Source organism: Helianthus annuus, chromosome 13 (genome assembly GCF_002127325.2).
Source record: "Helianthus annuus cultivar XRQ/B chromosome 13, HanXRQr2.0-SUNRISE, whole genome shotgun sequence".
NCBI classification, from domain to species: domain Eukaryota; kingdom Viridiplantae; phylum Streptophyta; class Magnoliopsida; order Asterales; family Asteraceae; genus Helianthus; species Helianthus annuus.
Window position 1 is genome coordinate 141,447,567 of NC_035445.2, and position 14,931 is coordinate 141,462,497.

The 14,931-nt window shown below is 35.8% G+C and overlaps 2 protein-coding genes across 3 annotated transcripts; both read left to right on the top strand.

Moving 5' to 3' along the window:
- Window positions 1-6,955: 6,955 nt before the first annotated feature.
- On the top strand, window positions 6,956-13,541 carry LOC110899549 (putative disease resistance RPP13-like protein 1). 2 transcript variants are annotated; one of them, XR_004876228.1, is made up of 4 exons: window positions 6,956-11,157; window positions 11,233-11,532; window positions 11,609-13,065; window positions 13,281-13,541. XR_004876228.1 is itself a non-coding variant. In XM_035981593.1 (3 exons), exons 1-2 carry the CDS (start codon window positions 7,122-7,124, stop codon window positions 11,139-11,141), a joined length of 3,921 nt encoding a protein of 1,306 aa, XP_035837486.1. In that variant the 5' UTR covers window positions 6,956-7,121; the 3' UTR covers window positions 11,142-11,157; window positions 11,233-11,368. The 2 variants fall into 2 exon arrangements, 1 of the variants encoding a protein (XP_035837486.1); XM_035981593.1 differs by lacking the exons at window positions 11,609-13,065; window positions 13,281-13,541 and having other exon boundaries at window positions 6,956-8,560; window positions 8,660-11,157; window positions 11,233-11,368.
- On the top strand, window positions 13,157-14,931 carry LOC110903310. The gene is made up of 3 exons (XM_022149344.2): window positions 13,157-13,718; window positions 13,799-14,141; window positions 14,306-14,931. The coding sequence occupies exons 1-3, from the start codon at window positions 13,297-13,299 to the stop codon at window positions 14,372-14,374; spliced, it is 834 nt and encodes a 277-aa protein (XP_022005036.1). The 5' UTR covers window positions 13,157-13,296; the 3' UTR covers window positions 14,375-14,931.

Below are 14,931 nucleotides of genomic sequence, written 5' to 3' on the forward strand. Positions count from 1 at the left end.
AAAAACGAACGCACCCAGAAATCGCATACTTGGGAGGTGTCTCAGATATATCGTTATCATCATCGACTAGAGGGGAAAAAAATACAAAAACATCAAACACAAAGTGTATCTTGAAAATAAAACGGGGTTTGGCTCAGATTATCCGATAATAATAAGGCTGCAAAAGTGGGGTTGCAGGTTTAAAAAACTTACCATCCGCCGTCCTTGCCGCGCCATCGTCATCTAAATCTACGTTTTTTTTTCATCATCGCCACCCCAAAATTGACCATATCAAAACCCACAGATCAAAATCCCCCACATAGCAAATCCAAACAAATCAAAACAGATATCAAAATACCAACATACTAAAATACCATCGGTATCATCATCATCAATCAAGAAACACGTATCAAAGAACACAGGCCAAGAATCACAAGAAAAATCAAGTAAACCCAGAAAAATCAAAGAACACATACCAAAATACCATCGGTATCATCATCATCATTCAAGAACACATATCAAGAACATATATCAAAGAACACAGGCCAAGAATCACCAGAAGAATCACCAGCCACTAACCCCACTAACCCACTGTTAGAACCACCGCCGCCGACCAACCACCACCGACCACCACCCAGCCGTCGAACCACTACCACCACTACAACATCATAACACAGATACCAAACACGCCCCAACTGATTTCCCCCTGCTCTTTCTTCTTCATTCTTTCTTAGAAAAACCCTAAACACCCACTGATCCTACATCTGCACACTCCATCCATCCCGATTTCCCCTACAAAGACAGAAAAATGGAGAAAGTGGGAGAGAGTGTTGCAGAAGAGAGAGAGAGAGAGATTCATAGTGGGGGTGTGGCGGCAGATGAGGGGTTTCAACATCAACTGTAGCCGCCGGAGTGGGGGGTGTGGCGGTGGGGGTTTGGGTTCGTCGGGGTGTGTGTTTGTTTGGAGAGATGGGTTTCAGAAAGATTAGAAAAGGTGAGAGAGACAGGGATTACAAATACAAAAATGGCAAATGGATTTAAAAGGTGAGAGAGACAGGGTCTGGCACATAATAAATGAGGAGAGAGAGATGAAAATGACATTTAATGGTAAATGATCAAATTACCCTTTTGAATGGCAGAATCTAATTGGTTGAGAGTGGTTCTTACGGTTCTTACAACTGAAGGTGGTTTTCATTTTAGCGGCTCCCTATATATATATATATATATATATATATATATATATATATATATATATATATATATATATATATATATATATATATATATATTTAAAAATCTCGTTTATTACACGGGTTAAATAAATGTAATTTTATATATCAAATAATAAAACAATATATATTTAAAAATCTCGTTTATTACATGGGTTGAATAAATGTAATCTTATATATTAATTAATAAAAAAATGTTGTATTTTTAAGAACCCATGTATAGTTCGGGTTGAGTAAATTTAATTTTATATACTAAATAATGAAAAAGGTTACATTTTTAAGAATCTCATGTGTTATACAGGTTGAGCACATGTAATTTTATATACCAAACAATAAAAAGTTATATTTTTAAAAACCTCGTGTATTACACGAGTTGCATAAATGTAATTTTGTATAGTAAAAAATAAAAATGTTATATCTTTAAAAAACCTCGTTTATCACACGGGTTGAATGAATCTAATAAAAATTTATATCTTTAAAAAAACTAACGGATATACTTGATATACGATGGATGGGGTGATCGCGGTGATGGTTCTTATAAATGTCACGTAAACATAGTTATTGCCGTATTTGAGTTGAGAGTTGAACACGAAAATAAAAGTATAGAACCAATAAACATTGATTAATATTTTTGTTTACCCCTTATAAACATTTTTGAAATAGGCTCTACCATTAACTACTTTAGTTTAATAAAATAAATAAATCATTTACATTATATTAATTTATATTTAGCGTACATAATTTGTTAATTTCAGAATAAATAATTTTGAAATCTGATAAATATTCTAAAATATTAGATTATCTCCTATTTATAAACCTTATGTATTATATGCATTGAATAAATCTAATTTTATATCCTACATAATAAAAAAGTTATATTTTTAAAAACATCGTATATTACACGAGTTGCATAAATGTAATTTTGTATAGTAAAAAATAAAAATGGTATATCTTTAAAAAACTTCGTTTATCGCACGGGTTGAATGAATCTAATAAAAATTTACATCTTAAAAAAAAACTAATGGATATACTCGATATACGATGGATGGGGTGATTGCGGTGATGGTTCTTATAAATGTCACGTAAATATAGTTATTACCGTATTTGAGTTGAGAGTTGAACACGAAAATAAAAGTATAGAACCAATAAACATTGATTAATATTTTTGTTTACCCCTTATAAACATTTTTGAAATAGGCTCTACCATTAACTACTTTAGTTTAATAAAATAAATAAATCATTTACATTATATTAATTTATATTTAGCGTACATAATTTATTAATTTCAGAATAAATAATTTTGAAATCTGATAAATGTTTTAAAATATTAGATTATCTCCTATACGAATTGTTTAAATTTATATTAAATTTAATTTTATAATTATCTTTTAATTGATACTAACTAGGAATAAGACCCGCGCGCGTTGCGGCGCGGGTACATCGAAAATATTGAATAGATTAGTACAAATGTTATGTGATGCATTAACCATATGAAAACGCATGTTTCGAAGCATCTGACTGGACTCAATGTGACCTATATAAGCGTTGTGATTGGATCAAAATGTAAGGTAAATCGAGTTTATATCGTATAATCATAACGTATTATATGTGACCTAACTCATACATAGAAAACATCAACGGGTATAAAGGAAAAACCGACACGTTTAATCAAAAGCGATTAATGGAAGCTTTTGAAAAAAGGGAGAAAAACACAATTTGACTCCAGTCGTTTCGAAACATAATATACGAAACATACATAAAAAGACGAAAACGTATTATATTTGACCTGACTCGTTTTCCAAAAAAAAGTTTACGTTTTACGTAGACCAACTTGAATTTGTACCAAAACGTACATAAAACATGCACTTAAAAATGGTTTTTTAACGAAAACATTTTATATCTGACCTGGCTCGTTTACAGAAAAAAGTTTACGTCGAAAGGTAGAACAAATCGAATTTAGACCGACATCTACGTAAAAACATGCACGTAAAATTTAGTTTTTTTTTTAATTAAAGGATATATAGAGGTAAACTCGAAAAGATTATTAGTAAAAAACTTAATAGATTAAAAACGTTCGTAAAACCGTTCCAAGTAGCACCAATGTCAAATCATTGCCAACGACCACCAACATCGGGAAAACTCGTAAAACTAAAATAAATAAAAAGGACAAAATACCACCGAACGTAAAGCAGACATAAAATCGTTGAACCACACACGCCCATTACAACATGTGATGAAATTAAAGCGAAACGTAAAACGCGGAAAAGAAATAATAAGTCGATCTAGGACCAATGCGTTGCAATGAATCTGTCAAACGATCAAAAAACATTGAACCACAGACACACGTTGTGTGTTAACTCGCAAAATTTAGAACGGAACGTAAAAACTTGCAAACGATTAAAAAAGTATGAGGGACCAAAGTTGAAAATAAAAAAGTGTTAAGGTTAAATTGTAAAAGATGAAAAACTTTAGGTTAAAAGTTAAAAAATCAAAATGGTTAAAATGGAAAAAGTAAAATTCTTTGGGTTTGAAGTGTAAATGTAGTATTTTTTTTGAAAACCTCCCCATGCACAAGATACAATACCATTATGCAACAACTTATTGCTAATTTATAATATGGAAATTATCTTTAAAAAAATAGACGGCTTCAATGAATGACATTTGTCCTCCCATTGGTTTCTTTTATTATATAGTACTAGCGGTAAGACCCGTGTGCAAACACGGGTCGTTTCTTAGAAAACCATGCATACCATATTTTATTAAACGATGAATTACTATAAATTTTTAAGGTTTAATTAAAAATAGATTACAAAGAAAGGGAACATCTTATAAATAACAAATAAATAACAATCGAGCACACATTATTCTATATTCCATGATCATAAATCTATGCAAGATCCTTCATTGTTGCGGTATAGCGTTCCATAAATCTGTCATATATCATAAATTTTGAATTAGTATTGATACAAATCAACAATTACACACCTCAAAACTCACAAATTTAATCATGTTTTTATGTTGCTAAGTTGTGAATTCGTATCAAAGTGATACGAAAATAGATTGAATAAAAGGATCACCTATCTAGAACATCACAAGTGAATAAGTACAAACACCAGCAGTGACTTCTTTTTATGAACATATAGTTTGTAGTTTTATTGCAAGTTTGTGGCAGAGCCACACTACACTGAGGGGTCCGTGCAACTAAATCTACATAGCACTTTTTTTAGAAGATGTTAATATATTTTTATGACCCTGCCTAGAAAATTTCTTGGCTCTGGCCATGATATAAAGCAACCATGCATTTACTAAAAAGCAAAAGAAGGCATTTAAACTAACCATGATTTTATGGGATTTTTGTTTGAAGCACGAGTCAAGCAGTGGTGTCCTTCAAAGAAAGGTTGAAGTATGGAAAATATTAAACACATCAAACTTTCCACCCTACAAAATATTATGTACACACACTTGTTAAATTATAACTCGCTTGTTAAATAACTGGTTTGGATTTGTAAACGAACTGAGCTCGAGTCAAGGTAAGTTTGTCTTGTTGACTCGCTTGTTAGGCTCGTTTTCACATATAGAAATTATAACTCAAAAGTATAACACATGTTATAAGATGTAGAAAATATAATTCTTTTTTTAATAATATTAGTATTCTATGTATGTTAGAAAAATGATTTTTCGTTTTTATTAAATATCAATATAAGTAAATAATATAATTATTTTTTTTTCAATAAGCGAGACGGCTCGAGCTTTTACAAACCAAGCTCGAGGCTCGAGCTAAACATTCTTCTCGTTAAGAAAAAGGAGTGGAGTCTAACCCAACGTGGGGCAACTCGACTTTGCTTCTTTAGACTCGTTTTTATCCCTAAGGAGAGCAACCCGAAAATGGTCGTAACCTTGAGGTGGCGGTGTCCGAATCCGAATCCGGATGCCGCTAACAAACAAACTTATATATAAATATTCACAAAAATTATAACAATAATTATAATAGATAATAAAATCAGCTAACAATACATACCTTCTTGTAGTAGTCTTTAAACTTGATGAACGTAATTAGATCGTTCAATATACCACTTAGCTATAGTAACTTTGACTTTTTTTTAATCTCACTTTTCTCAAATTTGAACATTGCCACTTACACCCTCTTCAATTTTTTAAAAACTTTGTAAAATGATTTGACCCTCTCGAGTTTTACATGCTTATTTTTATGTACCCGTCGATTTAAATTCAAAATTGGTTTACGTTTCGACATAATATTTTTTAAAGTACATAATACTTTATGTTTCATGATTCATGTCATATATAATACGTTTTGGTACTTATCTTATAGACATATTGAGTTAGTTTACGTTTTGATATTTATGTACGTGTCAGTATAAATTCAAATTTGTTTACATTTCGACTTAATAACATTTTGACAACCTCGAGTTTGATGTACTTAATTTTATGTACGTGTTGGTATAAATTTCAAGTTGTTTACACTTTGATTTTTTTTAAATTTTCAAAAATGAGTCATGTGAAATATAATACATTTTTTGTGCTTATTTTTATGGACATTTCTAGTTGGTCTACTTTCGCTCGATAAGCAATTGCAAAAAAAAAAAAAAAAAAAAAAGTATACTCAAATCACGTTAAAAACGACCCCGCAACGCGGAGCATCAATTCTGGTTATTATAAATTAATACAGCAGCAACAAGTTTGGAATTTTACACTTGATAATTAATGGAATAGTCCATGACATTATAGCGTAGTGGCATCTTAGAGGTGAGATAAGGCTTAGGACTATTAGGTCCTGGGTTCCATTCCAACAAGGGGGCTTTTGCCAGAGGGTTTCTCCTGAATTAGTGTATAGACATTATAGCCTAATGGAGATGAATTTGATTTGGTAGTTCCGCTGGTGACACGATACTCGAGTAATCCATCAGTTATCCAAGTTTGCCATTAATGCTGTGTTCTATAGTTTAATAAACAAAAGAAAAGAAAAGAAGAGAAAATGAATTAAGGAGAGAAAAGAAAATGAGTGTAAAAAAAGATTTAATGAAATCTTGTTCTCGAGTTCGAGAGAAATGAAAAGAAAACTAAAAATTTTGTGTTAAAAATGTTTTCCTTCAAAATCTTTCCAATTTGGAAGGATTTAAAATAAAAGAAGATTACTTAAGTTTTCCTTCTATTTCTCTCCATTTCCTTCCTTAAAAAAAAAACTCGAACACACTTTTTTTCTCAAATCCCTCAAAATCCTTTATTTTCCTTCACTAAATGAAACTCGGAAAATAGTGTAAAAGAGTAAACTAATGGAATAAAAAATTACATGGATTCAAAGAGTCACCGACAAGATTGATGTAATATATAAAGGAGGCATGGCCAATGAGCTAGTGGTGGAGTGGTAAGGGAGAGATCTTGTTTTCCAAGGGACCCAAGTTCAATTCCTACCCCTAGCATTTAGTTTCTGCGGCACTTGGTGATGATGGGAGACTAGGCGAGTAGGCGGCGATCGCTAGCTCGATCCTTGAACTGAGCGGGTTTTACCTCACCGCACTGTCGTGCCTTCGGGCGAGTGTTCACGGGCTTCGGCCCTAGGTGAGGGTTTTCCCCGGTTCGGAAGGCGAGTGTATCCCGATGTGGTGAATTTCGCCAGTAGTCCATTTGAAGGATCCGTTGGCGGTTCAAAAAAATATATATATAAAGGAGGCATGATGTAGGGGGCAGGGTAGGTAGTAGGCACCGTGCTTCGATGGTGATTGGTTATATCAAATCTGATCTCAGATCTGATCTGATCTGAGTGTGCAAAACAATACTTTAACCGTTGACCATCACCATATATCTGAACCACTGAATACAACAACTCTTCACATTCAAGCCCTTCACAAATCACAACATAACCTATTTCATCTACATTCATTCTCACCAGTCCGTATGGCTGAACCCATGACTTCTGCCCTCGTCCGTCTGCTCATTGAGAAGCTGGTCTCTGAAACTTCCAAAAACATTGCTCACTACAAGGGAATCGGTGCTGAGATTGAGAAATGTCAGAAGTCGTTCAAACTCATCGAAGCTGTGCTTACTGATGCTTATCAGAAGGAGATAACCAGTCCACCTGTTAAAGTATGGCTGAATGATCTCCAACATTTGGCGTATGACATGGATGACATACTCGATGGTTGGGCAACCGAAGCTATGCATCGTGAGTTCACCACCCACGACTCAGAAGGCATCACCAGCAAGGTAAGAAAGCTGATCCCAAGTTGTTGCACAAGCTTCTCACCAACTATTAAGATGCATCACAAGTTAGAGAGTATTAACACCAAATTAGAAGGTCTACTTAAGCAGAAACTTGAGTATGGTTTGAGTGAGACAGAGGAAATTAGTAGGCCCAAAAATGATAATAGAAGATTACAAACCTCTGTTTTTGATCCATCTACTATTGTTGGACGCCAAGCTGAGAAAGAGGAATTGGTCCAACGATTATTGTTATTGGATGGTGAACCACGTGATAAAAACTATAGCATTGTTCCCATAGTTGGTATGGGTGGGGTTGGAAAAACTACTCTAGCTGGGCTTTTGTATAACGATGTACAAGTCCAGGATCACTTCCAACTCAAGGTGTGGATTTGCATCTCAGATGAGTTCGATATCTTTGTGAGAAGCAAAGAGATCTTTGTAGCTTTTGGAGGTGAGGTAAAGGAAGAACATAAGAATTTTGATAAACTTCAAGAAGCTCTTAGAGATCACCTAACAGGAAAAAGATTTTTGTTGGTGTTAGATGATGTGTGGAGTGAGAGTCGTGAGGATTGGGAAACCCTCATCAGACCCTTTTATACATGTTCTCCAGGAAGTAAAGTCATCATAACAACACGAAAGGATACATTGCTAAAAAAGCTTGGTTACAATTCTCTATACAAGCATCTTGAGAGCCTGTCAGATGATGATGCTCTATCTTTGTTTGCTCTACATGCATTAGGCGTAAGAAATTTTGATTCACATTTGTCGCTTAAACCTCATGGTGAAGGTATAGTGGGAAAATGTAAAAAATTGCCTTTGGCGTTGATCGCACTTGGGACATCACTGAGGACAAAAAAAGATGAAGATTCATGGAAGAGAGTGTTAGAAAGTGAGATATGGACATCACGAGTTGAAGGTGAAGTCATCCCAGCCTTGAGACTTAGCTATCATGATCTTTCGGCACCTTTGAAGCAGTTGTTTGCATACTGCTCATTATTCCCCAAGGACTTCTTGTTTGACAAGGAGGATCTGGTTTTACAATGGATGGCGGAAGGGTTCTTGCACCAGGAAATTCGAAGAAATTCAACAGAAGAATGCATGGGTCATGAATTCTTTGACGAGTTGTTGTCAAGGTCATTTTTTCAACATGCACCTAATAATGAATCGTTATTTGTGATGCATGACCTCATGAACGACTTGGCGACATCTGTTGCTACCGAGTTTTATTTCAGGTTAGACAACGAGTCAGAGAAGAATATTAAGAAGATGAAGCTAGATAAGTACCGCCATATGTCATTTGTTCACGAGGATTATGTAGCTTACAAGAAGCTCGAGGTATTTGAAAGACCCAAATGCCTAAGGACATTCTTGGCAACATCTGCTGGGGAGATGAAAGGTTGGCGATTTTTTTACTTATCTAATAAGATTCTCACTGATTTACTTCCTGAGTTACCATTATTAAGGGTTCTAAGTTTGACTCGTTTTATAATACGTGAGGTACCGGAGTCCATTGGTACTTTGAGGCACTTGAGATATCTTAATCTCTCTCGAACTAGTATCACACGTTTACCAGAAAACCTTTGCAATCTCTACAATTTACAATCATTGATCCTAGTTGGTTGTTTTGGATTAACTAAGTTTCCCAACAACTTCCTAAAGCTTAAAAATCTGCGGCATCTTGATGTTAGGGACACCCAACTTTCATTTAAGATGTTGTCAGGGATTGGCGAGTTGAGAAGTCTACATATTAATCTCTCGAAAATCATTATCGAAAGCGAAGATGGATTTGAAATAGCCAAACTTAAAGACTTTAAGAGTATATATGGGAAAATTTCTGTTGTAGGTTTGGAAAAAGTGCAAAATGCAATTCATGCACATGAGGCGAACTTTTCACAAAAGAAGCTTAGTGAGTTAGAGCTTGAATGGAGTGACGGGCTATATGATTCACGAAGTGGAATGCTTAAAAAAGAGGTCCTAAATGAGCTAAAGCCTTGTCAAGATGAGTTAATAAGACTCAAAATTAGGTCATATGGGGGACTGGAGTTTCCAAAGTGGGTTGGGGATCCTTCATTTCTTCATTTGAAGCATGTGTCAATAAGTGGTTGGAAGAGATGTAGATCAATACCGCCACTAGGACAACTACCACCACTAGGACAAGTACCGTCACTGAAGGAGTTGTTAATTGAAGGCTTACATGGAGTGGAAGTTGTGGGTTTTGAGTTATTTGGGACTGGTCAAGCATTTCCTTCACTTGAAATTCTGCGTTTTGATGATATGCGTAGGTGGAAGAAATGGTCAGGGGCTGTGTTTCCACGCTTGCAAAAGCTTCAAATACGTGAATGTCCTAATTTGGTTGAAGTCACACTTGAAGCTATGCCTTCATTGAATGTTCTTGAAATACGTGATTGTCCTAATTTTGTTGAAGTCACACTTGAAGCACTGTCTTCATTGAATGTTCTAGAATTAGATACCTGTGATAGTCGTGTGTTGACAAGTCTAGTTGAAGTAGCATCAGCAGTCACTAAGTTGAGAATAAGGCTTATTTCTGGGCTTAATGATGTGGTGTGGGGAGGTGTTACAGAGTGTCTTGGGGCAGTTGAAGAATTAAAGATAGAGTATTGTAATGAAATAAGATGCCTGGTGAAATCAGATGCAGATGCAAGTAAGAAGATTCTTGTGAAGCTGAGGACATTGGTAGTGGAGCATTGTGAGAATATGGAGCGTTGCAGTTGTCCAGATGGCGTTGAGGAGTTGACTGTATCGAGTTGTAGTTCAATGACAGTTGTCTCGTTTCCAAAAGGAGGACAGGAGAAGCTCAGGTCACTCAGAATATGGTATTGCAGGAACCTATTGGAAAAGGAGTGGGAGTGGGGAGGACAAGAAATGAACATCAGCAGAAGCAGCAGCATGCCCATGCTTGAACATGTATCTATAAGTAATTGGCCAGATCTGAAATCAATCACTGAATTGAACTGCTTGGTTCACCTCACTGAATTGATTATATACAACTGTGAAAACCTTGAGTCATTTCCAGACACTTTAACATCGTTAAAGAAACTGGAAATAAGAAATTGTCCCAAATTGGATGTTTCCAGTCTTGGTGACAATTTGATATCATTGGAGAGACTAGAAATAAGTAATTGTCCCAAATTGGATGTTTCCAGTCTTGGTGACAATATGACATCATTGAAGGAACTGAGCATAAGAGAGTGTCCAAGAATGGATGCTTCTTTACCTGCTTGGGTTTGGCCTCCCAATTTGCAAATCTTAAAAATTAACAAGTTGAAGAAGCCCTTCTTCGAGTGGGGCCCACAAAATTTTCCAACCTCACTTGTGGAACTAAGGTTGTACGGTGGTGGTGAAGAAGGAGCTCGTAGTTGTAATCAATTTTCTCATAATCTTCCTTCATCTCTTACTTGTCTTAAAATAAATGAATTTGAGAAATTGGAATCTTTTTCGGTGGGACTCCAACATCTCCAACGTCTCTCTTTTGAACATTGCCCTAATCTGAAGAAAGTGTCTTCGCATCCCCAACTCCTCACCTCCCTCCACCATCTCTCTTTTGGCGATTGCCCTAAGATGAAGGATCTACCAGAAATGTTGTTGCCTTCACTCTTGAGTTTAAGCATCTTGGGTGATTGCCCTCTGGAAGAAAGATGCTGTAAAAACGGGAGTTACTGGCCCCTCATCTCCCATATCCCCTGTATGTATTAATGGAGTTAATATGAAGGTAACTTTCCCTCTAACTTCAATGTTTGTAAATTAAATTACCTGATTTAACTTGCTTTTAAATGCTCATATCTAGGAAGAGAGGTTGAAGAAGCCCATCTCAGAGTGGGTTCCACATAATTTTCCAGCCTCACTTGTGGAACTATACTTATACGGTGGTGGTGAATGGTGATGATGGAGCTCTCTTTTTGGCGATTGCCGTAAGATGACGGATCTACCAGAAATGTTGCTGCCTTCACTTTTGAGTTTAAGCATCTGGGATTATCGCCCAGGAGGAGGTCTGAAAGAAAGATGCAGTCAAAACGGGAGTTACTGGCCCCTCATCTCCCATATCCCCTGTATTGACATAATGACATGCAATGAAATTAATATCAAGGTATCTCTCCCTTTACCTTTTTAAATTTAATAACTTATTTTATGAGGAAACTGACCATGGCAATTTAATGCTGCAGGCTCAATTGTGATGGGTAGCCTTTTACACTTTCTACTGCAAATTTGGCAACCTTCACAGCAGGGAGCAAAACTTGATTGGAAGATTATGATGTTGGCTACCTTTTTCCTTTGTTTTTTGTCTATACCTATTAGTAATTAGTTGACTTGGATTCTATTTTGTTGGTAACGGGTGCAGATTGTATTTTGTGTGTAGTATACCTATTACTCTATTAGGCCGGAGGGTGTGGAGGGCGCCACCACCCACACCGGCAGGCACCATTGAAGGGGCTTCAACATGGTAACGAGCCAAGTGGTGATTGGTTGCAGGTGGGGGCGCTATAGTTTGAAGGGGGGGCTTTATCTCACACCCTGCAAGTTAAGGGAAGGCATGATAAAGCCCCCTGGCTGACGTGGATCTGATGTGACGTGATAAAGCCTCTAGGGGCTTTATCCCACACCTCATAACCTTAGTGATTGGTGCATCACTAATGTTAGTTGTGACTATTTCATCATTTTATTTAACCAATATGCCGATGATTCAAAAATCGATACCACCACCTATTTCCCTCATTTTTATTACTTTTGGAATGGAAGATCAGCTGTTCATTGGTTTTCTACAAAGTGTCTACAATTAATGACAATAATAATGCCTTAAAACCTACAATTCTTTTCTTTTCTATGTTGTGAAGACATAGGATCGAGATGGTTCTAAGACCATGTGTAGTGGTAAATCAAAATAATGCCCCCACCATGGGGCATTATTCGACACGTGTCATCCCAGTCAGCATGGGGCATTATAGCATAAAGTGGCGTAGTGGGGCATTATTCCAATAACGCCCCTTCCAATTAGAAAAAAACGAAAACAAAATGGTCATGTGCATGTGAGGGTCCCTGTGCATATTTCGGTCCCTGTGCATATTACTTTTTTTATTGAAAAAGTAGGGTTAAGATCAAAAGTTGTCAGAGGCTCTCAAAAAGTGATTGGTGGGTGACAAAATGGTCAAAGCAATTCGAGCGCTTTAAATAAAACGCCAGCAACAAGATTTTTAAAAAATAACGCCGGAAAACGCCGGCCGTAATGGGGGTGGGGGCGTTTCCGGGTGTTTTTTTGCAATTTTTTTAAAAAAAAAAAACGCCTCACTACGGATGGTCTAAGAGCATTGATGTCTTTCACCATTTTTACATGTACACGTGGAGCATCATTCTCATTTTTCTTATTGTGGAAGTCATTTTTCAAAATTAAAATATCAAGTTAGACAAATAATCAGATCATTCTTCTGGATTAAGGGCGACACAGAGATTTCTGCCGGCGACACAGGCGATACAGCGGTGTTTCTTGGCTGGCGATTATTTTGCCGGCGACACAGTGGCACAACGGCGTTTCTTCGGCCAGCGACTGATTATTTACACAGCGGCACAGCGACTGATTATTTTGCCGGCGACACTGCCGGCGATTATTTTGCCGGCGTTTGTTCAGGTAAGTCAACTTTTCATTTTTGCAATAGCAAACTGATTATTTACAAATTTTACTAGCAAACAGGCGATTATTTTGCCGGCTTTTGATTTGACATGATTAAACTTTTCTTTAGTCTTGAACTAGCAGCTATGTTATGTAATCTTTTTAAAAATAAATAATTAACAGTCAACTTGACAGTTACTTTGTTTTGTTTTGTTGTTGTATATTTTTGTTAGATTGGATTGATTCAAGATGGAAGATAATATAGATGCACCAACATGGGAGAACATGGCTCAATCACCAACACTTGAGCCAAATGTTTTTCAAATAGCATCCAAGTATAAGATAAAATTAAAATATGGAGGCTACTTTCGATTAGCTAAGAACTCGGATAGGAAACGGTATTGTTTTGGTTATCAAAAATGTATATACATTGATACGTACTCATACAACTTTGATGATTTACTTGAAGAGGTTACAAATCATTATCCATCAAATAGGGATCTCGTTTTCTCTATTTATTTCGTTGACAAGTATGCCATAAATCAATCTATTATCAAGCTTGATTCTGATGAGAAATTTGAGTTTATGATTAGAATGTATGAAGTGGAAAAAGAACTTGTTGTTTATGTCACAACGAGTAGTAATCATGAGACTTCTTCAGTTAATCAAAGGTAAAAGTTTGTTTAAAAGTGAGTTTAATATTGTGTGCATCAATATCTACTAAATCATTAGAATTATAAATCTTTTTCAGGGGTCAAGATGAGGTGGGTGACGAACCACACAGTGAAGATGAATCAGAGTATTCATTAAGTGATGAAAGCTATCATAGTTATTATAGTAGTGATGATGAAGTTGAGCAACATAACTCCCAAGAGGAAACTTATACTACCAAGAAAAGTCGACCCATCAAGTTGAACTCAACATTTGAAAATGTTGCCGCGTTTAGACGAACATTAATCCATTATGCACTTGTAAATGAATTTGAATACTTTATTGAGAAAAGTGAACCGACAAGAGTCACAGCAAGGTGTGTAGACATAGAATGTAAATGGAGAATACATGCCTCTGTCAAGCAAGATGGAATTACATTCCAGGTAGGATTTATGAATTAATTACTTGTTTTCCATATTGTTAATAAACTATATGTTTGTATAATGTCTTGAAGGTTAATAAACTATATTGGTGTTTACTTATTATAAATTTTATTTTAGATTAAAATTTGTATTAACTTGTTGATATTTTTCTATGTTATATGTAGAATTTGGGCGAGTACGAAGTTTGTAGAAGTAGTGAAAATCGAGCTGAAGCGTTGGGAGGTCGTGCTTGATGAGCAAACATGTACTTGTCGGGTTTGGGTTTGGCAAGTTAAAGGTATTCCATGTCTACATGCAGCTGCTTTTATTGCTTTCACAAGGGATGTAAATTGGGAGAAGTTTGTTGATTCTTACTTCACTATTGAGAAATTTAAATCGGCTTATGCTCTAGAAGTTGCTCCAATGCCTACAAAGGATCAATGGGTGCATGTAGATAGAAGATATACCCACCTATTATCAAACGGCCGCCCGGAAGACCAAGAAAGGAGAGAATTAGAGCAAATGATGAGCAAAGAAAAAAATATAAGTGTCACCGATGTGGTGGGTATGGTCACCAACAAAAAAAATGCAAAAATTCGGCATCGCAAGATCAACCATCAACAAGTAAACGGGGAAAAAGAACAAAAACATGTGGAAATAACTAATCAAAGTCGAGCGATTTACTTTTTTGGTACCAAATGGTCAAAACTTTGGCATTTGTCTTTTTCATTTTTTGGATATTGTTACATGGAATTTTTGTTGTTGTTCTTTTAGGATGATTTTTTGGTACCGTAATGGATTAAAGTTTTGG